The sequence below is a fragment of the Dreissena polymorpha genome, chromosome 8 (assembly GCF_020536995.1).
Source record: "Dreissena polymorpha isolate Duluth1 chromosome 8, UMN_Dpol_1.0, whole genome shotgun sequence".
NCBI lineage: Eukaryota > Metazoa > Mollusca > Bivalvia > Myida > Dreissenidae > Dreissena > Dreissena polymorpha.
Genome location: NC_068362.1, coordinates 35,023,874 through 35,049,747, shown reverse-complemented (window position 1 = coordinate 35,049,747; position 25,874 = coordinate 35,023,874). Strand labels below are relative to the sequence as shown.

General features: G+C 33.6%; 3 protein-coding genes across 14 annotated transcripts in view; all 3 read right to left on the bottom strand.

Moving 5' to 3' along the window:
• LOC127842948 (E3 ubiquitin-protein ligase MIB2-like) overlaps positions 1-2,223 on the bottom strand; it is a 14,005-nt gene extending 11,782 nt beyond the window's left edge. Inside the window, exons 1-4 of one of the 2 annotated variants that reach the window (XM_052372747.1) lie at positions 2,131-2,223; positions 1,861-1,986; positions 268-527; positions 37-141 (exon numbers count right to left, since the gene is read on the bottom strand). In XM_052372747.1, the coding sequence (XP_052228707.1) occupies positions 37-141; positions 268-527; positions 1,861-1,954 (459 nt within the window). In that variant the 5' untranslated portion in view covers positions 1,955-1,986; positions 2,131-2,223. The remainder of the gene's footprint in view (positions 1-36; positions 142-267; positions 528-1,860; positions 1,987-2,130) is intronic. The other variant, XM_052372748.1, reaches the window with a different exon arrangement.
• A 5,028-nt stretch (positions 2,224-7,251) lies between these two features.
• LOC127841811 (E3 ubiquitin-protein ligase MIB2-like) lies at positions 7,252-15,803 on the bottom strand. 11 transcript variants are annotated; one of them, XM_052370920.1, is made up of 17 exons: positions 15,308-15,581; positions 14,668-14,783; positions 14,110-14,223; positions 13,654-13,825; positions 13,077-13,165; positions 12,571-12,759; positions 11,894-12,051; positions 10,995-11,078; positions 10,235-10,394; positions 9,842-10,044; positions 9,387-9,535; positions 9,056-9,212; positions 8,548-8,702; positions 8,227-8,344; positions 8,011-8,113; positions 7,764-7,852; positions 7,252-7,622 (listed from the first exon to the last, which is right to left on the bottom strand). In XM_052370920.1, exons 4-17 carry the CDS (start codon positions 13,773-13,775, stop codon positions 7,416-7,418), a joined length of 1,983 nt encoding a protein of 660 aa, XP_052226880.1. In that variant the 5' UTR covers positions 13,776-13,825; positions 14,110-14,223; positions 14,668-14,783; positions 15,308-15,581; the 3' UTR covers positions 7,252-7,415. The 11 variants fall into 11 exon arrangements, with proteins under 11 accessions (XP_052226880.1, XP_052226873.1, XP_052226871.1 ...); XM_052370913.1 differs by lacking the exon at positions 15,308-15,581 and adding an exon at positions 15,610-15,803 and having other exon boundaries at positions 7,254-7,622; positions 10,995-11,093; XM_052370911.1 differs by having other exon boundaries at positions 7,254-7,622; positions 10,995-11,093; positions 14,662-14,783; positions 15,308-15,578.
• Positions 15,804-18,015: 2,212 nt separating this feature from the next.
• Positions 18,016-25,874, bottom strand: part of LOC127840439 (uncharacterized) — a 38,075-nt gene continuing 30,216 nt past the window's right edge. The window contains exons 27-39 of the mRNA XM_052368854.1: positions 25,406-25,510; positions 24,855-24,959; positions 24,343-24,574; positions 23,936-24,153; positions 23,513-23,661; positions 23,146-23,302; positions 22,564-22,721; positions 22,255-22,381; positions 21,837-21,939; positions 21,277-21,368; positions 19,584-19,768; positions 18,900-19,135; positions 18,016-18,533 (exon numbers count right to left, since the gene is read on the bottom strand). Coding sequence (XP_052224814.1) covers positions 18,472-18,533; positions 18,900-19,135; positions 19,584-19,768; positions 21,277-21,368; positions 21,837-21,939; positions 22,255-22,381; positions 22,564-22,721; positions 23,146-23,302; positions 23,513-23,661; positions 23,936-24,153; positions 24,343-24,574; positions 24,855-24,959; positions 25,406-25,510 — 1,929 coding nt within the window. The 3' untranslated portion in view covers positions 18,016-18,471. The remainder of the gene's footprint in view (positions 18,534-18,899; positions 19,136-19,583; positions 19,769-21,276; positions 21,369-21,836; positions 21,940-22,254; positions 22,382-22,563; positions 22,722-23,145; positions 23,303-23,512; positions 23,662-23,935; positions 24,154-24,342; positions 24,575-24,854; positions 24,960-25,405; positions 25,511-25,874) is intronic.

Below are 25,874 nucleotides of genomic sequence, written 5' to 3'. Positions count from 1 at the left end.
TTTCTAATTAATAACACGTGGGTGAAATCAGATTACCTTTCTTGCAGCTTCTTGGTTGATTCGGAAATTGACACCACCATAATCTATAATTAAGTCGTCATTTTGTTCAATATGTAGTAGTTTACCGGAACGACCGATATACTGTAACGGAAAAAAATGCATTCATATGTGCATCTTGCACATGTAATTTATGATCCACGTTTAATAACATGATATAAACAAAGTTATTTTTGGCGATTATCGTAATACAAAATACACTAAACATACGCGAGACATTTCTTCATTATAGCCACCGTGACCGTATTGTAGCTTTTTCAATGTCGAATCGGAAACATCTACACACACTATATCTCCAACATGTAATCGATGATCACTTGTCTCTAGATTAGTTTTTTCCAGGATCCTTTCTGATTTTATGTGACAATAGTTGCTGTCAAGTGCGTGTGCAGACACTTGAGGTGGTTGTTCAGTGGTGTGTGAAACGGCAATTGATTCTGTTGCGGTCTTTTCAGAAACATCGTCTGGGACTGAATGAGCATATAAACAAGAATGTCCATATTTTTCATCGTGTATGCCTCTGTTTGGCTGTAGTGTTATATGCGGCAGTTGCCCTTTCGTTAGAATATCGTTTTTACTTGATGTGCTAGTTTATCTTTTGTAGTAGTAAAAGTAGTAGAAGAAGTATTGGTAGAAGTAGCAGTAGTAGTAGTAGTAGTAGTAGTAGTAGAAGTACTAGTAGTAGTAGTAGTAGTAGTAGTAGTAGTAGTAGTAGTAGTAGTAGTAGTAGTAGTAGTAGTAGTAGTAGTAGTAGTAGTAGTAGTAGTAGTAGTAGTAGTAGTAGTAGTAGTAGTAGAAGTAGTAGTAATAGTAGTAGTAGTAGTAGTAGTAGTAGTAGTTGTAGTAGAAGTAGTAGTAGTAGTAGTAGTAGAAGTAGTAGTAGAAGTAGTAGTAGTAGTAGTAGTAGTAGTAGTAGTAGTAATAGAAGTAGTAGTAGTAGAAGTAGTAGTAGTGGTAGTCGTAGTAGTAGTAGTAGAAGTAGTAGTAGTAGTAGTAGTAGAAGTAGTAGTAGTAGTAAAAGTAGTAGTAGTAGTAGTAGTAGTAGTAGTAGTAGTAGTAGTAGTAGTACTAGTAGTAGTAGAAGTAGAAGTAGTAGTAGTAGTAGTAGTAGTAGTAGTAGTAGTAGTAGTAGTAGTAGTAGAAGTAGTAGTAGTAGTAGTAGTAGCAGTAGTAGTAGTTGTATTAGTAGTAGTAGTAGAAGTTGTAGTAGCATCTGTAGTAGAGTTGTAGTAGTAGTAGTAGTAGTAGAAGTAGTAGAAGTAGTAGAAGTAGTAGTAGTAGTAGTAGTAGTAGTAGTAGTAGTAGTAGTAGTAGAAGTAGTAGTAGTAGTAGTAGTTGTTGTTGTATTAGTAGTAGGAGGAGGAGAAGGAGGAGGAGCAGCAGCAGCAGCAACAGTAGTAGTAGTAGTAGTAGTCGTCGTCGTCGTCGTAATAGTAATAGTAATAGTAGGATTAGTAGAAGTTGTAGTAGTAATAGTAGTAGTAGTATCAGTAGTCGTAGTAGTAGTAGTAGTAGTAGTAGTAGTAGTAGTAGTAGTAGTAGTAGTAGTAGAAGTAGTAGTAGTAGTAGTAGTAGTAGTAGTAGTAGTAGTAGTAGTAGTAGTAGTAGTAGTAGTAGTAGTAGTAGTAGTAGTAGAAGTAGTAGTAGTAGTAGTAGTATTTGTTGTAGTAGTAGACGAAGTAGTCAACCTTCTTGTAGTAGATGAAGAAGAAACAGCAGATAAAGCAGTGGGAGAATAATTTCTTGCAGTACATACACGATATATTTTTGTTGTTCTATTTAACATTTTTGTAGCATAGTTACCCGTTTTTGTTCCAACTTGACCTTCACATCCGTCCTCTTGTCCACTACACACATCTGGACTTACCCTGCGCAGATCTTCGATATGTCCTTCCATATAGGCCTCGGTGGTTAAAGATATGTCAGAGACTAAGTAAAATTAACAATTTCAAAGGTATTGATTTCAGGTAAACTATGTTTATGATTTATATAAATAAATCACACTACTTACAGTATTCTGGATCTGAACTATATATTTATAAATTATTAACTCAAAATTTAATATCCAAATACCTGAATGTTTGTTTGACCTGCGATTGGTTTCACAATTCACTTTGATTGTTCATTGTATTCTGAGAAATAAGATAGTTTAATGTCTGAAAATCACTGTGCGATTTTGAGAAATCGGCTAAAAATAGATACAGCGCTGGAAATTACGTCTTCTTTCGATTTGCAGTAGATATGCTTGAAACATGGGTACTGCACAATTATTTCGATTTGCACAATTTGTAGCTGTTCAATGTTAACGATACTTTACGGAGCAAGAACATGTACATTCAATCTATATCAAATTCGAATATAACGTCTATCTTAAATATTTTGTCTAATGAAATTATCAAACCATGTCATCATATGACTATAATGTTTTTCTAAACTAAGTTAATCGTTGGTATTTTAACAATCACATACTACAATATGGTTCGAATATCGACAATTACAATTGTTTATACAATAATATTTAAAAAAAACTGGCTATGCAGCTTGAGCATGCATGATGCAAAGTTAGTCATTAAGACGCATACAGAAACACCTTAAAAGTAGCGCTTTTCCAACAAATTCGCACAGACAAGCTTCGATTGTTTTAAATGTTATGTCAAGCAGTGGAAAATCACATGCAAAGGGAAAGTGAAGTATAATCAACACAAAACAGGCTTTTCAAATACAAAGAGAAATTCCATGATCCACCCATCCTTTTTATTACATTTCGAGGTACAGTAATTCCGGATATAACTCGGATTACTGCCGTGGATTTGAAAACGAGATCAACATATGTGAAGCTATCAGTGCCGAAATTCTTCTGAAGCTCAGAAAGTAGCTGGCATCTCTGTTGATTATTATCGGAACTTGTTTGTAAATGGTGGCAATGTGGAAAGTGCACCCATTATGGCATATATTTTTTGCTTTGTAAGATTGGAAATACCTTATCATTTTGTGATGAACTGCGGTTGTATGCATGGAATGTCTTTTGACTTTAAGCGACGTCCAATTTCGTCATATATCAGAGTATATAGCTTTAGCTTTAAATAAGCAACTAGAAAACCCCAAAATATATTTGATGCAAACATTTACACTAAAATCCATTGCATGACAATGAATTGGCCTTAGGCATACTCAATGTGAACTTTCTTGAGAAAGAAAACTTTCTGAAATTCGTTTAGTATGTATTACATTTTTATGTTAAATAAATATGTACAATATATGCATTTCATCCTACTACAAGTGACATAAAAGATAATTAGTTTCTTGTCACTGAACTATGTGCTGTCATTTTGCAGTTTTGTCAATTTGAGTGCACATATTATTTGAGATCAAAGGCACAATTCGCTTGCAATGACACTTGTTTTCAAGCTGTGTCTACTAGCAAAATCCAGTTGAGTAAGTTTATCACGTTAATTGTCTACATATATGTATATCCCATTTACAAAAATATAAACGTTTTTTATAAAGAGTCCATCCATATAAAACGCCATATCGAGTCAAGGGGTAGGTGTATCCAAACACGTATAAATAGTAACTTGCTGGTTAACAGTTGTACGATTTTGCAATACATTCTGATATACACTTTACAATGTGGCAATAATTAAACAAAATGTTTCTTGAAAAGTATTCTCTTGGCCCCCATTACTTTAAATTGGCGACAACCTATTTTTTGGCAATGTTAACACAAATCACAAGAAACATTTTGAATAATGTGTTTTGACAAATTGCATATCTTTAATTATACATTACATGATAAATGCATTTGTAATGCATAAACAGTTGTTATATGTTCGTGCCTGTAGTATTACTGACAATTTTTATAATAAAATGCATGCCAACTATGTCAAAACACCCGCATAGTTTATATGTGTATGAAACAACAAATAAGCAGTGACAATTTTCCTTTGTGGGCGATCTAGATCATAAGTGTATATGAATTCTCCAGATTTCCCGACAATAAGTCACCATGTGCCGAATGTCTCTTTAATCATTTCAGCAAATGCAAATACCGACTTGTCAACTATATTAAAATGTCATCTTTCAAATATCTTATTCGCGTTATGTTTTTCAATTCAATGTACATTTTGGATTATTAATTACAAGAAGGAAGATTTGTTCACATGTTTGTAAAAAGGATATATGTTATGTTTTGGGCTTAAAAATTAAACAATAGCTTACATCGAGAAGGTAATTGAATATTGTTATTCATTAAATAGCAAATTTGAAACTTGTGTTATTTTCGTAAATATCCTCCCTTGAAAATGTTTGCACATAACAAAAACAAAGCTGAGACACGTATACGTACACATCTGCAGTTGAGCGCGTTACCATTACAATTAACACACTGAAATAAGTTTGAGATTACATATTTTTGAATTCTATGAATAATGAAAGTTGACTGAAGCATACAGTCATTTATCATGCTAACACTGACCTTTTACATTACCCGTGTGAACGTCAAACCCTTACACATATCCCTTCCTCCATTCTAGACCTCTAACAACGCCGATTCTTACTATTTTATATTCCTAGTCATATATATGTTTGTATCTATTACATTATGACACATAACACTGAATACCCGAATGTAATGCGAGCATTCATACGTTTGCCTATATTCTTTAAACTTCCATGTAGTGTACATGTTATCAATAAGGTTGACAAAGGGTTTTAAATGTAATGGTAGTCGATTTATTTTCAAAACCAAAATAAAAGGATTGTTCAAAGATTTTCTCTAGTTTGAATATATTTGATAGAAGAATAAAATGATTAATGCGTTTACAGAAGATGACTGTGTTAAAATGTGGTTATTTGCATCAGATTGACAAAATGACACGGTGTAACTAGATCTAAGTATAAGAACCCACTCAAGCAAGATTTTAAGAGCAAATACCTGCATACAGGATTGAACATTTCAGAAAATTATAATATTTACTATTTAGTTAGTATAATGTATTGCAAAGAACAATAGGACATTGCTCTTTTATTTTGTATTGATATTAAACATGAAATCTTCCCAAGCAATATCTGATACATAATTGTGAAAGCAAAAGTTGCACACGCGCGGAGTTACTCGAATATAAGTATAATGGCCAAATTGGAGGCGGTAGAAATCGCATAAAATGGGGAAAATATGCATAATGGCATTGTAGGCCCATCCATTTTATCATTATATAAAGTAACAAACGTATTAAAGGCATATTGTAATGATTGTTTTGACCCGACTATTAGAATCAAATACTTTTTTACTACAAATACATTTGAAACAAAAAGGGTTTACAATTAATAACATAAACAAACAATTAATAAAAATCTTATTGAAAACGGCCCATTTTATTAAACTTTTCCTTTTTTCTCGTATATGATCATAACCACCCACTCCCGACCGATTCGAAAAAATGTGTTAATTCATTGAAGTGATTCAGTTCTTTTTAAAGAATTATTATGATGATACATATAGAAGCGTGATTAAAATAATTAGTGATAATTTACATATTTCGCATAAAAACATTAAATCTGCACACTTCAAGAAAATGATAAAACTTATTAAATTGCATGCAACATAGTGAAATATAATTGCATATACAATATCTTATTGAATTGTGTTTTATGATAAAGAAACTTTATGTCTATGTTTAGGCATCGAATATATTACTTTTATTGGCAATCGTCAATAAGTAGAGATGCACTGAAAAAATATACTTATTTTGTGTAACTGACGGTTGTTTATGGTGTAACAAGTGTTTATCACTCAAATCAGTCAGGAAGCTTTTACATGTATGTAAATATTGAGTTCATACACGACAGATATTTCGATTTTAGTCCTTTAAATATTCTGCGTTTGCCATTTTTGAGTTTGGTCTCATAATGAGCTTAAAGCAGTCAAGTAACAAACGACGAGTAAAACCAATATTGTTCGTAAATAAATCAATTGTTATAGACAAAAAAGCCTCAGGAAATTAACATGTCATAAGTTAATGAAAAGTGAATAATGAACATCCATAATCTCAAACGTCACTAATATATATATAGCAGATGTGTGGAAGATTTTTCATTCCGTCGTTACGAATGTGGCACCGTTTGAAAAAGTGAGAAAGCACAAACATCGTGGAGCCAAATAGTCGTATTCATATATTAGAAAAAAAGAATATAAAGTTGCTAACCGGGTGAAAATATAAATCCTCTTTTTACAAAAGAGCATGAAAAGGACGTTGTTCAGTTGCAAATAACATCCCTAAACACGGTCATCCTCTGTATTGACCCCCTCCCCTGGAAGTGATACAGGTTGTTCAATGTCAGTAAGTAGAATTGCAACTAATATTTAACCAATCGTGCGTTGCTCTTCAATGGTCGACTTGCATCGTGGACATGTATTGACATCGATAGCACACGCACAACACACAGTTACATGTCCACAAAGGATGAGGCGCACGTCCGACAAGCTATTCATGCATCTCACGCACGGTATTTGCATTCGGGACAGTATACCATCAAACGCGTTGATGCCCTCTGTCCCTTCGCTCGCCTTATGAAAAAAGAGAGGTCTTCTTTCATACTCATTTTGTTGCAATACAGTTAATATATTCAATTTTTTTAACAGTTAGCATGACTAAATATTAGTATTTTTTATATTTTATATATGATTATTTCATGTATGGCAAACACTGTCACCTAAAACTCGATTTGAACAAATAGTCTATACATTTCACGAACTTAAGATTTGCTAACACCATTATACAATAATTTAATAACCCTTTAAAGTAATATGCTTGTAGCAATATGCAACTTTAGTTTATGTGCTAAAAGAAGCAGTAATGGAAAGGTCCTCTTTGGAAATAAGTCGCAAGACTTTCAAGGGCTTTCTGGGCAGTACATGTCCTTGTATCAGACTACAATAAACTAATAGTTATCAGTCTTATGTAATTGTATTTTTAATTTATAGATCAAGAAGTCAATTTAATCATGATATTTTTGTGCTCAATATATGTGTTTGTTTTTAAGTTAATTTATTCTAAGGCTCTGTGAAAATTGTAAATGTTATTAATGTATGTAAATGTTGTTGTTTTTTTAAAAGTTAATTTGTTTTAAGCCTCTGTGAAAATTGTACATGTTATTAATGTATGTAAATGTATCTCAAATTAAAAACCCCATGAAGTCAATTTAATCTGTGATATTTTTGTGCTCAATATATTTGTTTGTTTTAAGTTAATTTGTTTTTAAGCTACCGTAAAAATAAATTGTAAATGTTACTATTTGACATGTATGTGCCGAATAAACCTATCTATCTATCTATAAAGTCAAAAATAAAATGCATTATTCTAAAAGAAGCGGAAAACAACATACTGAACTCTTGCGCTGCGTTTGATGGATGTCAACATGTTCTCTTCTGTGCAAAATGTCAGTGGAGTATTTCCATTTGCATCCCTTATCAACATGTCTGCTCCATGTTTAACCAGGTAACACGCCAAGTCAGTTCTTTCTCGTATTTTCTCAGGAGTATTGTTCAGAGTTCTTACCTCTTCAGTCTGGAGTATATTTAATATTGATAATTAATGCGTTCATTGTATTTTTGTTATTAAGTAAATGGCAGTAATTATCTGAGCGATAGAGTTGCAATGATATATGCATCGCAGTTTGCATTAACAAATTATGCAAATACTTAGTACCTCGTCCACGTTGCAATTAGGCGAAGACTTTGCAATACATAAATGAAGTGGGGTAACTCCATCCACGCTCTGTTTGTTAACACAAGCACCTTTATAAAAATGAGTAAAATCAACAATAAGATACTTCCACGTTTAACAATCCTCGGGAACTGGTTACTTAATTTCCAAGATTTAGATATTATGTGTATACACCATTACAATATTTCTTAATATAGATATTCATGATAAATGGTTACGTGTTTCTTACCGGCCTGTGCCAAAAGCTTTGATATATCAAATTGCCCTAATAAACATGCATAGTGCAACGAAATGGTGAGCTTCTCATCCAATCGATTAACATCAACACCAAGCTGCAATAAAAATAATGCATTCATGTGAAAGTTTGTCACATACTCATCATCGAAACATCATACAAATGCATAAACTATTTTAAACGCGTATTGTTAATAAATTTCGATGATACCTGTATAAGTAGGCGGACAACATCTGTATTATTGTTGAATATAGCTGCTTGCAGAGCCTCGTTTGCAACGTCGGGGTATTTATTCGCTGGACAACGATTAATTATAACTTCTATGGTTCTAAAATGCATTAAGATGTGTTTTCAAAATTATTGTACACGCAACACCAGCAATTCGATAATGTAACCAAGGAGCGCAATGTAGAAATGTCTTAAATACATACCATATGTTGTATTCTTGTATTATAGACTTTTTATTAAACCGAGATAACCACAATTTAACATAATATAAAAATACGTAATAAAATAAAACATGTGTCTTACTTAACATCATTTTTTATTGCAGCAAGTATCATGGGAGTCTGTCGGTTTTTGTTCCGAATGAGTACATTTACCCTTTTACATTGTACCATATCTAATATTGATACGGCATTGTTAGCTATTATCGAAACGTGTAGGGCCGTGTTTCCTTGCTCATCCTACAATGTTTCAAGTGTCAAATGTTTTTCATCGAATTTGAAGTAATAACCAATCAACTGTGCAACCGTAGATTAATACAGTAGCGCTTTTCAAGAAACCCATGATAAGCGATTAATATAACCACATTTTAAATGCTCAGTATTTCCACTTTACCTTTAAACAACACAAATTTCTATTAAAAACTAATATTAAGCAGCTATTTTGAGCTATATAGAATATTCTAGTCTCCTTCTTGCATTTTATGATACTTTTTAAGAACAACGTTTAAACGATGATTTATTGCATGTTAACACCGAATATTTGTGTCGTCCAGTAAATATTAGGATGTAGTTCCTGTTTCGAATCTACTTGCCTGTTCATTAAGATCGGCATTTCGTGCTATCAATTCTTTAATAACTGTTGTTTCTAATTTGTACGCGGCAATGATCATAGCATTTCTTCCCTTCTTGTCCTTAAGGTTCGGGTCTGCCCCTCGTTGAATTAACAAAATGGCTATCTCCGCGTGACCGCTGGAATATGAGTATCAGATTATACAGAAATATTATAATTGAAAATTCTAATGTTTCATCACAAAATGCACAATAGGTGTAGGAAAACTAGTATTCTCTATCCCTAGAAACAGGTATGCAATGTACACTATTTCTTTTTCTCTCATGAATAATCTTAAATAAAAATGCATTTACTGGATAATGGCCAACATCAGCGCTGTCATTCCATTTTCACCCGCTATATTTGCATCAGCACGTGCAGTGAGTAGAATCTGAACGGCATCTTTGTAGCCTTTCTGGCAGGCCAACATTAACGCGGTAAACGTTTGATGTATGCCATTGACCTTTTAATATATCAATCAATACAAATTGTTATCATCAGATCACTGACTTAAAAGGCTACGATAACGTTACTACTTTTGCAACTACATTTTTATGTTATTGTATCACTACTTACTTGTCAATCGGAAGCTGTTATTTTATACGTTCAGCAGGTATTGTCATTCTTTTTGTAATTATATGATATCACTCTTTATATAAGAAATAAGATATACGTGCTGTTTGTATTTTAGACGCAAATATTGACACATGCAACATGACACAAAACTACTGGATAAAGTAGTAAGTACATTGTTAAACAAAATGTATACCAAATGTGGGCATCTGGCCGCTGTAACAAACACCAATGCGCAGTGATTTGCGGCTACGGCATCGATAAGAAATGTTGGCGGTACGTCTGACAAAGAGGAAAAAACCGTTGAGAAAAGTTCAAACAGTTTGTTAAGATCCTCTTCTGTTTCCAAATGTGCACTGGATGTACTTTGATGCATGTGTCTGGTCTTGTTAGTAGTGTCTGCAAGACGATCGTTCAATAATTCAATACATGCAACACAACTGCGCATTAGTAAAATACACGATTATACATTATCAACGTATGTTTAATTGACATTGATGTCTGCAATATCTGCAATGTCTGCAAATTAAGGGAAAATGTATTGAGTACTTAAAGATATGCACTGTATGAACTCTTAAGCTAAATGTACCTTTGGATTGCGTCGAACTCTTAGTAATCGATGCCGCTTGATTCTGATCGGTGTAAGACTCAAAACAGGCCGGCAAAAACATCCAGGCTTTATTTCCAAAATTGACCTCTAGGAAACCGTCTGTGTATTTGTGTGTGATTTTACCAACTTCGCCAATCACCTGTTGTCAGCGATTAAAAGATTAATAAACCAAAAAATGACCTTATTCAAAAATATAGAATAACTTATTCATTTCATGAATAATACGAAATTGCTTAATAAAGATTGAATGAGTTAAAGTGTCATTTGTAACGTGCTTAGCATATAAAATTATGTTTTGGTACTTATTTGAATAAAAGTTTGTTTTCATTTTGTAACTATCGTGTGTGTGTGTTATAGTACATTGCACATTTGCTTCAGTTTGTATTACTGAATTTGAATATGTTGTGCATCAATAATAGTAAAAATACACTTTGAAGTTGTTAACCTGGGCCGAGACCCATTAACGACAACGGGCTCCGCGCTTGGCATCAAAATGTGTATTTGCAATATAACAAAATACGTCACTAATGCAGCTATGATAACACATTTAAAATTGGGGAATTTATTAGACGTGTTCTGTATGCTCAGTTTTTCCTTGTGTCACATCATACCTTTGAGAATTGATCTTAGACATGAGCCAATAGACAATTAAAGATACTACACTACAATTATGTAAATATGATAATTATAAAACAATAGTAAGCAAGAGTGTCTTGAGAGATATGAGTAAGATTCTTACCGTTGTCATGTCATCACTCCAATTTTCTTTTAAAACGCTTCTGAGATAAGCAGCGTTGTCGATAATACGTACACGGTCGCCGACCTTCAAAGGAGGAACCTAAAATAAGGGTAAGCAATTAATATACAATTATACTTATACTTCATCTACACATGAGTATTAATTTTGGGCACATGATGTCAATAACATGCTTTCTGACTTCATTGCCATTACTTTTATATTCACATTGATCTCGGGCGTACCGATATGGCACCTAGATAAATGGCACAATAAGTACACGATTTCCTTTGATCTTGTACAAGTCGTTCCGTGTGAGCACGAAATGCACGAGTCTTGCAGACATAAACAGTTTATTTATACCAATGCGATCAAAATCAATTTCTATTAATGGATGAATTGTTCAGCTAAATATATTGCAAAAACGTTTGTTTGATTCTTACCTTTTTCAAGAATATTCTGAATGTGAAGTTAAGTTATTTTTCGAAGTCATATCGTGTATGTTCATAAATATTTGTATCACGCAATTTATTTTTGTTTATATTGAATGCGCATATGACTGATGTATTGGACAACGCTAAATGAAGTCAATGGCCGATTATGTTGACGTTTGTGATGACCTATCAATCAAATAAGAGTTTAAATGACGAGGTAACCGTTTTATACCTGTTATTTCATTAAAATTACGTTGGTGTCTTGGATTTGCTGTTTGTGTATGAAGAAAATTCAATTGCATTTAAAGCATATCCTTATTTACTGGGGTTTCAAAATCAATACTTACTGTGCCAGTATCCATATTTGGTAGTTAAGAACATGTTAGCAAGATCAGGTTTTAATTTCATACAACATTCGTCGTAAGTCATTATTAAGCAGAAATAGACAATATTGTAAATACAATGTACATGTTTCGAATCCGGATCTCGATGGGCGTCTGCATGCGGACGATATCTGAGTTGATATCCTTCATCAACAGGCAGCGTGTTCTCACTTTCAATAACATTTGTCTGTTGAGTAACTTTATATGCCGGTTGTTTGTTCTCCGCATCATATGTATTTTGACCTGTTTATTGCAAAAATATCTAGATAAAATACAACAATGCACACCTTTTGTTTTTAAAAATAATTGACTGAGTAAATACGTTTAATTGCATGAAAAATGTTTATATCAGTGTATACATTGAGTATTGCACTCATTCGTACTTCTCTCTAAATAAGATAACAGTTTGTCAATCCGGACATAATATTGGCGCGAAAAATACCTGGTACGATTGGGAATATTTTAGTGAATGTGTTACAGTATTTGCTGTAATAAGATAAAACCAAGTGCAACCATAGTAAAACTATTGCGTCTAGAGTTTAAATGTATCTAACATACAAAACATACTAACCGTTTATATCACATCACGATATGTCGAGGACAGACAAAGAGTCAGAAAAACGACACCATAATGTCCTACTCCTAGTGTCATGTGGGCGTATATTCTACTTTCGTATATTTTAAACTATCTCTGGTACATATTGGGACATATTAAAACTAGAATGTTAGTTTCGAATGGCACAACACTCAAAGTTAAACTACCAAGCACAGGCAGATGGTCTCTATAGTAGTATAATCCCGGCATTTCCTCTATACAAATGACTTCTACCCCTGGACGACATACGGACGTCTCATTGTTCGACCACACGACTTTCACGGCATTCTGTAATGCTTCATGTTCATTATACGGGACACACGCCGCCACTGTTCCTCTGTTTCTATGGTCATCGCCTGATATTTTTTTTTCGAAACAAAAAGTAATAAAATTTCGATAACATCTGAACCTTTAATTATATTATTTATTATATTGATGAAAAGTTCTTGTTTTAGGTAAATAATAAAGCACCATTCAAAGCTTTACATACGTAAAATGCGATGTAATATTTTACAACTTCTGCTCATTATTATATTTCTTATGGTAAACGCATATTAGTATACATATTTGTAAGATCTTTAGTAAACGTGTAAACAAAATCAAAGTTATTTAACATGTTAATGAATTTTTAAAAAGTAAACAGTAATTTTCGACTTAACACAATATGTCTAACCATTCTCCCCAAGATGTTTCACTTTTGCACCGACGAACAGTCCAGATGACCTCACTTTGTAGCTAATAGACCGTCTTGCAACAGCGTAACTGAGATATACGAAAAACACATATTTTTAAGTATTCTCTGTATTCGACAATGTCAATTTCAATACGCAACTTATCGAACTTCTTAATGTGTATTGCTTTGAAAAGCGCTGGTGGTATGGATACGAAACAAATTTGAATATTAAAAAAGGTATACCAAAATGAGCCTCGCTCTGTGAAAATGGGGTTTAATGCATGTGCGTTAAGTGTCGTCCCAGATTAGCCCGTGTAGTCCACATAGTTAATCAGCGACGACATTTTCCGCCTGCATTGTGTTTTTCGTTTAAAGGAATATCCGTCTTGACGAAAATCTAGTTTTAGTGGAAATTGTCGTCCTGATTAGACTGTACGGACTGTACAGGCTAATCTGGAACGACATTTTTCGCCCATGCATTAACCTTCTTTTCATAGAGCAAGGCAAAAATATATCCCGCGGACTGGATGCTATTTTGAATTATCCACACATGAATTATAACTAATTATTTATATACCCTTCCGCTACAGGATCATCCAACCGTTTGAATGTATGCCGTATATCATGTTGATCGCAACTGTAACAGGTATTGCATAGATAAATACCGGGACAATCCTGGCAAGACCAGAGTATACCCATACACTCCGTTACTTGACATTCTTCGTATCATTTCCCGGCGTGCTTGTGTCCTGTAAAATTATAACAGTTACGAAAACATATTTAGATGTACGAGTATGGTAAAAAAAAAGAAGCCCATACGGAACAGTATTTATTCTTATAGATTCTCACGAAAAAAAATGTAAATAATAATTGTACACATCATAAGTAAATAATTATGTTTAATATATAAACATATTCGTTTACCCTTTATTAAATTGATTATTTAGGACCTGATGTATACCCGATTATCATGATCATCTCATGTGAATAAAGTATTTAAATATTTACATGTATATCAAATGAATGTGTATACCAAATGATGCGGGGTCAAACACTCGCAGATCAAATATATTGTCATGCCCAGTGTTGTATATTCCCTTTTGTCCTGTGTCCCAAATAACGTCTACCGTCTTGTTATTGTTAACGACTGGCAAAAACAACACACTCATAAATAATCCTCAATGTCGGTAATGAATACGAAATACGTAATCATATTTCTTTAATTATTAAGATGTGGTTCATTCAAATGTGTTTTAAATAATGCTTTCTTTTTAATTACCAACCGTTTGAAACCTGCACAATGACATAAGATATGTTACCTAATGATATGCATAGCAAAATCGAAAGTAGAAAACACACCTTTCAACCATTGTGCAAAACTGAACAGTAATTCTTCTGTAGGCAGCGTTTGAAATGATATCCTCAACCTCATTCTGTTCTTATCAAAGTTGATCATGCAAAGTAAAACTAATTTATAAATTTATAAAACACACAACTTCATTGGAGACAAATTTTGAAGTTTTCCGACCACTTTTACAAATGACAAAAAAAAATGAATATTGCACGAAAGCCAGTATATGCTAACACTGACCTGTGACTGTACCCACGTGACCTTCACCTCCATCCTCATCTCCCTTATTCCAGTCTGGACCTCTGACCACACGAGTTCCTAATACTCTTTCCATAGTTCAGCTTATATACTTGGTTCTGTCGAAGCATACAAAAACACAATAATTTTTAATTTATGTCGGTCTAATAGTTTTTAATATTTAAAAAATGCAACAGTTGCTAGTATTTTTGCCAATACCCATGACACAGGTGCTAGTGAGGTATATAAAACATTATCTGTAGACATGTCACTGGTTTTCCAATCTAAATATAGCTACTGATAAACTAACTTTTCGTAAATTGCTCCATGTTCGTATTTCTTAACCGTATAGCATTCTACTAGATTATTCGATAACAGCTTGTTATAATTTACAAATCCCTTAAACTTTGTAGACAGAATAGAATCGATTAGCGATTCAAGTTTCCAATCTCAATTTTAAACTGATCGATCTAGTGTACGCGTTTTGTTGTGTTTTTCAAAAAAAGTTGTCAATAATTTATTGAATATGTTTAAATAACAACTAATCGGCGAAACATGTACATGTTTGAAGAACTATACATACATTAATCTCGTGATTAACTTTTAAATACAAATACTCTAAATATATCTATAATAACGGTACCTGCTTGATGGTACAAGTTTATCCTCTCGTTTAAAGAATGTAGTGTCCTATTGATTTCTATATCAGTTTCGAAAAATCTAGTTTCGTTTCATGATTTCCAAAAAAAAGGAATGTAAATATCCCCATATCTTGAATACGGGCTGGACTTGGCAGATAATTAACTAAAATAACATAAATGTGATAACAGCCTTGATTGAACAGTGTTCATTCATTGAACATAAATAACGTTTACGTCAAATAAACAGTTTTATTCCATCTTCACCGCGACATTGATGGTATAACACCGCATGAAATAGACTAACCTCTATCCCACCTTGTTGAATAAACCTGTTGCGTGCACGGACAAATGACGTCATTAATAAACAAACAATCGTTCGCTGTGTTTCGTTGTATTTGAAGTTTCCAAACATGCCACGTTTGTTTGTTATTTTTCTTGTTTAGTAAAAATGCCAAGGCTCGCGCTCCCGTCGTTCTAAGGCTCGCAACATAAACTTATCTCTATTCAACGTTAGCCTAGTATTCTCTATAAATATCATTCGTAAGTTCATAAATGCGATCACAGCTGAAGATCGTGTATGGTTCTTCTGCATCAGTATGGTTATATATATCAACATTTGATAGACGGAAGACAACTCAAAATCATATTTCATTTGTTTTGCTATATTCTACAAATGGTGAGTTCATAAAAGACATCACAGCTAAAGATTGGGTATGGTTCTTCTGCAACAGTATATGCATATATGTCAGCTTTTGGTCAACTCAAAATCAAATCGAATTTGTTTTTAATTATTTAAGTCCAAGCCAAACACACTCTGAACCGTTTGGTTCGATTCGATGTTTTCTCCCTAATGGTCTGATGGCTTAACTTTCCGGAAAGAAAAGGATGACCATGCATTTAAGTGTCAATGCCGTACGTTTCACTATATAACCACGTGTGAGTAAATAATTACGTTGACTGAGTTCAGGCTTGAGTAGAGAAGATCGATTGTGAGTCTGCAAATACTTTGAACGTTTTTTTGAAAACCTGAGTACAAATGTTTCATAGTATTTAGGATACGGTTTCTTTCTGAAACCCTGACACTGAACGCCGAACTTTTGTCTGGAATAATATGTTCCTCTGTCCTCTGTTTTGATGTTTCAAGAATCATAAGGGAAGGACATTGAAACACAGTTTATTGTTTGTTTTTTTTTAATTTATATGTTAAGTACATCATGAATTATCGGAATAAAACAGCAATGTAAACCGTCGACTTCAAGCTACATACCTATGGTATGGAATCAACTCTTCTCTGCGTACTGTTTTAATCAATCAGTACTCAGACAAAACAGATTTCGTATGTATAGACATGTGTTGCGTTAGTAATATAATAAATAGTCAGATGCAATTGCATGTATCAAGCATACCAAGACAAGATACCATTTTATAATAAACACTTGGAGACTTTTCTAACGTAACACAAGTTGCAGGCTAACTACCATACGTGCTCAAGTCTCCGTTTGTCATTGATGAATGATTTTATCATTAGATGGCACATAGTTCAGTTATGTGTAAAGACTTTGATTTTAAATTGTTCATGTGATCATTCGATAACATTATGTGCAAGTAAATAATGAAATCATTAATCCATGGCAAACGGACGCTCAACCACTTTGGGTAAGTAGCCTGCAATTCGCCAAAATGGGCGGTTGCGCTTCTTAATATTCATACGAACCATATGGCTTTTTTTATAATTAATTCTATGTTTTCCTGGTGTAAACATCCATCTAAAATGATGAAAGGAAAGAAAATTTAGAATTATATCGCGTTTCACCATTTGCACGTGACAAAGATGAAACCATACCTTCACCACGCGCAAAAGCGTCCGGTCTTCACGGATAAATGATTTTATAGCAAGCATGCACAGACTTTAGAAAATTATCACATGTTAAATATTAAATCAAACTCTTCGCTAATTACTGAGATATTCACGTTGGAAAAGCGTTGCGTTAGAAAAATCTCCAAGTGAAGTTTAATTCATGTCAATCGGTGAAGACAACATGACATACTTCAGCACAAATGTGAGTGATGCACATATAGTCTTATTTGCATAAATCACAAACTGCCAAATGTAAAGCACTTGACCATATCTTACATCGAATAGCTTACTATTAATACCCAAAACAACACCCGATATTGCATTCACACAATGCTTCATTGGCATAAATACGTTTAAAGCCACACACATTATTTTGCATAGTAAATTTAAGTAAAAAATTAATAAGAAACATATTTTATCTATGCCAATAAAAATATGTCTGGTGGTTACAAGGTAGAAATCCGTCTTTTTGCGCTTTAAAACTTTAAAAAATAATCGCGTTTATCGAAATAAATGGACGTATACGTCTAGAAATCCTACTTTCAGTTTTAAAAGCGGTACCGTTTGAAGAATAATAAATTACTTGCTAACTAGGCTATTGATTTAATGACAATCGTGCACACTTTCAAATTGCATATATATATGTTTTGATAAACATGTATTTCATTTCAAAGTCAGAGACAAAATGTGTGGCTTTAACCCACGATATCATTTGAAAACTGAATAAGCATATAATAAGGACAGTAAATAACCAAACAAATTTTACACAATTGGGCACACCAAGTCATACACCAATATAGTTTGTGTCAATGGCTTATCTAGAATACTGTACATATGCATAAAAATGCTATTATAGCACTGACAGTGTACCTTAGACATATATTCCAAATTCGATTATGTTAATCGTCTTAAAAAATATTTTAAAAACAAAAACAACAAATTTCAAAAATATACAAAGACAAATATTAAATCATTGTAAGAGAGTTTTTATCAATTTAGAAACAACGCTTATTTTTATCAACTTAGAAACAAAGCTCATTTTCACAATACTAGTATATATTTGATGCTCAAGGTTTGAGTAATTCTCTAATTGCAATAGTAATGGCAGTGCTAGTAATTCTGAAACAGTTTGAAATCGTAAACTTGAGCTGATTTTGTGGGCAGTTATATATGATGTCCTGTCATTTAAAGATATCCTCGCATTGACGCCAAACGCCATTGATCAACACTGAAAGCCAATCGTGATACATGTGTCATTAACTGCATTATGCGGCGGGGGAATTTATGCCACATTTGTTTCAGTGTGTATCAGCAAATGCTGCATGCATTCTTTTCCGAACTGGTATTTAGCCCGGTCACATTGTTCCCATCTTAAAGATACAAAGTTGATGGTACAGCATACACATGTAATACAATCAAGTGTAACTTACCTGCTTGACACTATTGTAAGTGGTAGTTAAGCCGTTGATTCATATTATGTAAACATCATGTTTAATATATTCTATCAGCAGAAAGGTACACAATTATACAATTGAACTACTTACGTTCAATATACACTTTACATGGGTATCGTAAGTCTGAAATAATTTTTAATCGTGACAAAACAATCAAATATGTTTTATTAAGATATGTTAGCCAATTTAACTTGATGATTTTCGTTTCTACTCGTATCAAAACTGTTGCATATATTATATACTAAAACGTTTGTATATTTTAAGATATAAATACAAAATTACCTCGATCAAAGCAACCCTCGATTTTATCACCGCACACAGGACATATGGATAAAGTGCAAGCGCATGCGCCACAAACAGCAAGGTGATTACATGGGTGGAGTATTAAGTCAACTATTCTCTCCTTACAGTTAGCACAACGCGTCGATATCCGTGTGGATACTCTAACAAAAAGGTTTGTTTCTTGTCTTCGTAGCGGAATTCCAATATTCGGACTAAATCGTTGAATATTGACAGATCTGTATATACAATCTCTTTATGTAATATAAGAACACTATACCACTTATATTTTCGTCAATATATGATGAGCTCCAATAAATAGATCTTATAATATATGCCCATCATTGTTTGTTATATTGATATTATGATAATATAATGATACAATTAGAAGTATGTTAAATCTCAATGTATTGAATAGTTAGTTGAAAGTGGTATATCCAATAGTCGTTGTCGATTGTCAGTTTCTTAGATTCAGAACACATATTTTAACTTAAGAAAATAAATGTAGTTCTGTGCTCATCATTTTGTGCAATGTACATAATCACAAAAAATCATCTATTAATAGTTAATTGAATTTAGCAGATAAAGCTTTATGGACTGTGTTCATAAAAATCGCATATTCGTATATAAGTATTCATACCATATAATTCACCGATATTAATATATTATTTTGATATTAATACATACTGCATTTCTGAACAAGTAAGCAGGACATTCTTCATATGATCGTGTCTGCACACTTGTAAAGGCTTGAGGCCGTCTTTATTTGTGACTTGGATGCTCGCGCCATGGTTTATAAGAAGACATCCCAACTCGATGCGTTCTTTTATCTCCTTTGTTAGTTTATCTCCACGTCTAAGCAGCATATGCATCTATAACGGAAAATACGACAACTGCCAATAAATGATTTACATATAGGATTTGGTACAGTAGTAACGATGGAATATTTGTATGTTCCAGACGTTCTAAATTAACAATTAATGTACAACTAAATGTCAAAATAACCTATTGGCATCAGCTAAATAAAAGTTGTATACAGTTACATTTTTTCGGTTGTATAGAGGAAAACACATCCTCGTACAAAACGTATACATATTTGGGAAATCCTCACCGTCTGTGCAGATTTGTTCATACGACTCATCAACAAAAATGTTGGTTATGTCATAAATTTAATTAGAATTAACAGACAATTATGAGAAAAAAACTGTTGTGTATTGTCATTCCATCGTTCATATTCAGGTACTCGTTTAAGATTGAGAAAACACAATGTTTACATTAAATTGGCACATACTAGCTTTCATTTCATAAATTTGGACTCAATTAGCAGTCATTTAACACTCGGGTTGCATCCTTTATTCATACACATTTGTGTGCATGACATTGTTTCGCGATAGGTGATTCTAATAGTAAGCTTTTTTTACTTAATGCGATTCCGGTAATTCATTCATTATAAAGGACTCATAAAGGTACTTGATTATTTTTATGCATAGAGGTCAGTGTGAAGTTAATAATCTCGCGAGTAACGATGAAAAATGTTGAAAAACTCCATCATAGTGACCGCGTCACACTGAAATATGTGGAAAAGTAGACACTATTAACAGCAACACCCTGCTAAACGCTTGAAAACTCGACATTGTTCATACAGCCACACTGCTTAATTTTGTTAAACTCGAAATTAGTTAAACCACCACATTGCTTAAGGCTGGAAAACTCGATATAACTGATACCACCACAATGCTTAATGCTGGAAAACTCGATATAACTGATACCACCACAATGATTAATGCTAGAAAACTCGAAATAATTGATACCACCACAATGCTTAATGATGGAAAACTCGTCATAATTAAAACCGATAACACCACACTTCTTAACTTACAAAACAAATCGACACTTACTCTAACACAATTTTAATGATCATAGTGCTTGACGTTAAAAGCCTCGATATTATTGGTAACACGACACAACTATGACAACTCGACACTACTGGTAAGTGATATAACAAAACTCCTTAACGTTTAAAAAACTCCTCAATCGTATATCACAACACTATTCTCTACATTGAAGAGTTCTCTTTCTTAACAAGTATTTGTTGTGTCATACTCACTGTATATACTAATTGCATGTTTGATCTGTCCATTTAGAAAGACAATTACCACTTGTTAACTGTCAATTAAAAAACTGATTTGTCAAACAAATACCGCTTTATCGCCGCCATTTTGTCGAGAAACAAAGAGTGTCGTAGTAAAGGAATGAGCAAGTAGGTGGGCGGAGTGATTGATTATTTAGCGACTGGCTACTTGGTATATATTTTTAAAAACTTCGTCGATTCGTTCAGCGATAATAATTACACTGTATTCTGATGGCGAGTAGCTCTTACCATAGACATCGGGGATCCTGTTTTTCTCATTTGCGACACACACAGATGCATTGGCGTATTTCCTTCTTTGTCCTGTGCATTTACTTGAGACCCTTTATTAGGAAAATTGAAAACTTTAATAACCGAATGTAATTGATTTGGCATAAAATACTCTTTGCACCTGCTGCTAATGATGTAATTTTTACCTGTCATCAGTATTTCCAGTGATTTCAATAAGACATTGTATGGATATTCAAAATATCCCTAGTGGTAAGAGTGTTTATGTGCCCAAATAAAATAAATACTATTTAAGTTCATTTTATGAATTACGGACACAGTAGGAATATATTTTGCTATAAACAGTATGTATGGACTTATTAAAGCAATTTTAACTTGATCATTTTCAACTCTGTCAGCTATAGAATTGACTTTGGACTAATTAAAGCAATTTTAACTTCATCATTTTAAACTCTGTCAGCCATTGAATTGACTTTTTCGTTGGGTTACCATAGCACTCCAATAGAATGCAGAAAGATACAACATACGACGTTATATTCGTGAAACTTTATTTTATTATTTACCTGCTTCTAAAAGTACTTTTGAGCTTTTAAAGTAGCCTTCCGTGCATGATAGATGTAATGGAATAAGATCCTGTTCACTAAGCTTGTTAACATCAGCATTTGCCTGGAAAATGAAATCAGTTTAAGTGCAAACAAAAGCTTTGATGAATCGTATTGTCCGTAAAAAAGATCATCAATAAACTTCATTACCTGTAATAACAACACAAAACAGCTGCAGGCAACAAGTTGATTAATACTTCTGCTAATTCGACTGTAGCACTACCCCAAAAGTACTTCTACTACAATTATTAACATGACTTCGTCTACAACTATCACCAGAAGAAAACACCACAACGACAAGATTTATTTGAAGCATTTGCATATATTACTTATTCCGTAAAGATCTATTGAAGTTGTTCCATATTTACGTCGAAGTTACCTGTAGTAGTATCTGTATAACCCCTGAATGATCGTTGACTGCAGCAATGTGCAAAACATTAAATCCACCGACAGTGGTGTGTGATATCGTCAGGTCAGGGGATTTGTCAATAATGGCTTTAACGATTCTGCAAATACGATATTACTCACAGTTTGCTCAAAACTTAAACGGATAAGTGTTACTCCTTTAACGAACGAAGTCAGATAAAGTAATGAAACGCTAAACCAAACGTACGATGAAATTAATTAAAAAAGACGATTCAGCATTCGGAAGAAAATCCGTATCGATACCGAACATCCTTTCACTTACCGTTCATTCCCCTTCATTACTGCTAGCGTTAAAGCGGTATGGCCTGTCTTGTTAGGAATGTCTAACTGAATTGTTTGTTCTGCTAGAAGCATTAAAGCTCCGTCTGTATTTTCTGCTGATATTGCAATATGTAGTGGTGTGTCACCTCGAATACCATCCTGTAATGGAAGTTATATTAGCAGTTCCACCATTTAACTTACATTTAAAGCGATGTTAACGTACAATAAAACTACCCAAACCAAACGCATAAAATATGTAAAAAAGTATTTCTTTGTGAAAATGTGTCGCACGCAGTACATACGCATATAAATGCATATGCGGACGCCTGTGTATAAAACAGTTATTTGACAATTACATGTTCTTTCTTTTCATACGAACTAAAATAATGTAAGGATACCATGCAATAATTTACATCAATATATTAACTGAATCTTTTTAATTAAACAGTGACACGGTATTCTCATTAGCATGCATGCAGGTGCATATTGTGTATATGCCATCTATAATATTTGCGCGTTTAAACACTAACCAATTAAAGTTATTCAGTATGTACAGTGGACGAATAAATATGTAAAATATGACCTGCACGTTAAGGTCCGCCGTTTGCTGCAGCAGAACTTCCAACACGTTATTTGCTTGCCCACTAGCACAGAAATGAAGAGTGCTTCTTCCGGCTTTATTCCGCATACTTATGTCAGCACCGGATCGAATCAGAAGCATGGCTATTTCTTCCCTACTTCTATTAGATATTGGAAATCCTTTGTATTATCAATTGATGAAACCGTCCATATTTGTTTTTAATTTCGTTTAGAGCTTACTAGATGTTTGGAGAGCTTTGCATGTTAATGAAAGATCAACAATACAGGAAAGAAATAAGAGTAAAAAGTGCCAAACAAACATATAATGATACAAAGCGTTTTCTTGCAACAATCATTCATTTTTTCTTCACCTCGAAGAAGCAGTCATTAACGCCGTGTGACCTTTATCGTCGGCGAGGTTAACATCAGCACCGGCTGCAAGAAGCAACTCTGCTACACGTGTGTGCCCCTCATGACTCGCAATTGTAAGTGCGGTCAGACCCTGATGTTTGGCATTCACCTAAATATCATGATAACGTGCGTATCCTTTAATCAATATTCATTACACTAAAATTACTATTAAAACGGCAAACGTAAATAAACAAAATATTCAGTTGACACAGCGGTAAAAGAGCGTATGTGATGTCAATTAAATATAGTTGTATCGATCGCTCCTTATAAGACTGAAATACCCAGAAAACATATATACATTGTACTTACAATACTGCTAGCATTTTCAGCGTTTATTACGATACGTATACTTTACTATGAACACGTTTATGTAAATGTCGTACCAGTTCTGGATGATTTTGAAGAATATGGGTTAACATGGCAATATCGTTTGCGGCCGCTGCATGCATCAATAGCATTATGCCCATGTGTGCTGCCGATGGGTTTAACATATCATGCATTAACTCTTGAGACAAACTGGCCAAGCTCTGTAGTATCTCGTGCATACCGCGTAGGCTTTCTTCTAACGAAGCCGCCAGAGGATCAGCTCTTGCAAGTTCTCCTGATAATATGCACGAGTTTATCCGCTTTATTTATACAGATATGCATGCTCATGCAAACATGTTTTCTTATAGCGTCGATTAAGTACACTCGATTTAAGTATTAAAATACGTTGTTAATACAGCGACCAATCCACTTGATTTATTAATATTATACATTAAATACAGATACTTCAGCTAATATACTGTACCTCCCCGTGTATTACGACCCGTATTTATCTCATTCTCCATTCTCTGGTTTCTATCAGAGTTGTTTCGTTCTAGCTGACTTGTAATGCTATTATTAACATCAATTCGATCAATCATTGGTTCTGTTACCGGTTCACAGCACGCGGCGTTGAATACAAAGGCAGTATCGCCGAATTCGACCGCCACATCGCCATCTGTATCTATTATGACAACTTGACCAATTTTGCCAAGGGTCTAAAATACAGAAACAATTCAACATATGTAAACTAGTATCTGGAGTATTCACTACCATGTTTATTTAATGTTCATTTTTATTATTCAATGTGAAATTCGCATATCCATCACACGTCGCTTAATACAATAGTTGTTAATGATAGCGCGTAAGTGCTACGTGCACTGAAATTACCCATTGAAACTTGTTCTATAAGCTGAGCCATAAGAGGTGATGCCAATTTAATTAGCAAAAGTCGACTGTGTTGTCTCTCTAGTTATCATTAGTGTCGTTGAAAATTACCTCCCCGTATTCAGTGGTCCATCCGCCGTGTGCTTGCTGAAGCACCTGTGCTTTTTGTGCATCGTCAATAATCTTCACTTTGTCTCCAAATTTTAGACTTGGAACCTTTACATATGCAGAAAAGTATACTTCGGTAAATGATTTTACCAGGACGGAATTTTTATTCATGACAACATGTCTATACAACACGCAAAATACGTATGTATTAATTAAGTATATATGCGAAGAAGTACCGACTGTATGTTGCAACAGCTCACATACGCGTTCAGTTTTATCTATGCCGACTTAGTGCCAGTCACACAATCAAGATAACGCATAGACATATACATAACACATGAACGTTGTAGCACTTACATTAGAAAAGCGGAATACAAGTCACGATTAAAATCAAGTCAGTGAAACATGTTCAAATGCAAGAGTAATTCTGAGAAAATATTGTATGGATACACATATTTTGCTTAAAATAATATTATTTATTGCACAAAGGATTAACATGCCTAATTTAAAGCAATAACATCATACGACATTGTTTATGTTATTCTTAAACAAACCTTTTTGATAGCGTCCGGGTTAAACCGGAACTTCGTGCCATTGTAGTCGATTACATAGTCGCCATTTTTCTCTATATGAGTCAGCTTTCCATACTTTCCAATGTACTTAAATAGATAATGGCGTACATAAATCATAGCGTAAGCGTTATGATATAATAATTAAAATAATTATATTATATTATCACTATTATAAGACTATTTACATTTTATTACATGCCATACCCTGTTTCCCATGTAATATAAATATTACGAATATTTTTATCTTACACATGTGTAATATACTGTATAAGCGTTTTCATTGGCTTATTTTCGTTTGATTGACCAATCGCATTTTGTTATTTTGCTGAAATGACGTTGCACCATCAAATGAAGTGACGAAATGTAAACAACATTCGGGATTTATCATTATGTTTGCGTAAATATTTATTTAATTTGCTCATGTAAAAGCATGTGATTAAAAAGATCTGAC

Bases quoted from the DNA above. Each gene is read 5' to 3' on its own strand.
- LOC127841811 (XM_052370913.1), bottom strand. From the start codon at position 13,775: ATGGGTATACTCTGGTCTTGCCAGGATTGTCCCGGTATTTATCTATGC. The intron at 12,052-12,570 runs GTAGTTTAACTT...TGCAATAAACAG, and splicing joins AGACCATCTGCCTGTGCTTG to GTCAAAATACATATGATGCG. The intron at 10,045-10,234 runs GTACATTTAGCT...ATCGTCTTGCAG, and splicing joins GAGTTCGACGCAATCCAAAG to ACACTACTAACAAGACCAGA.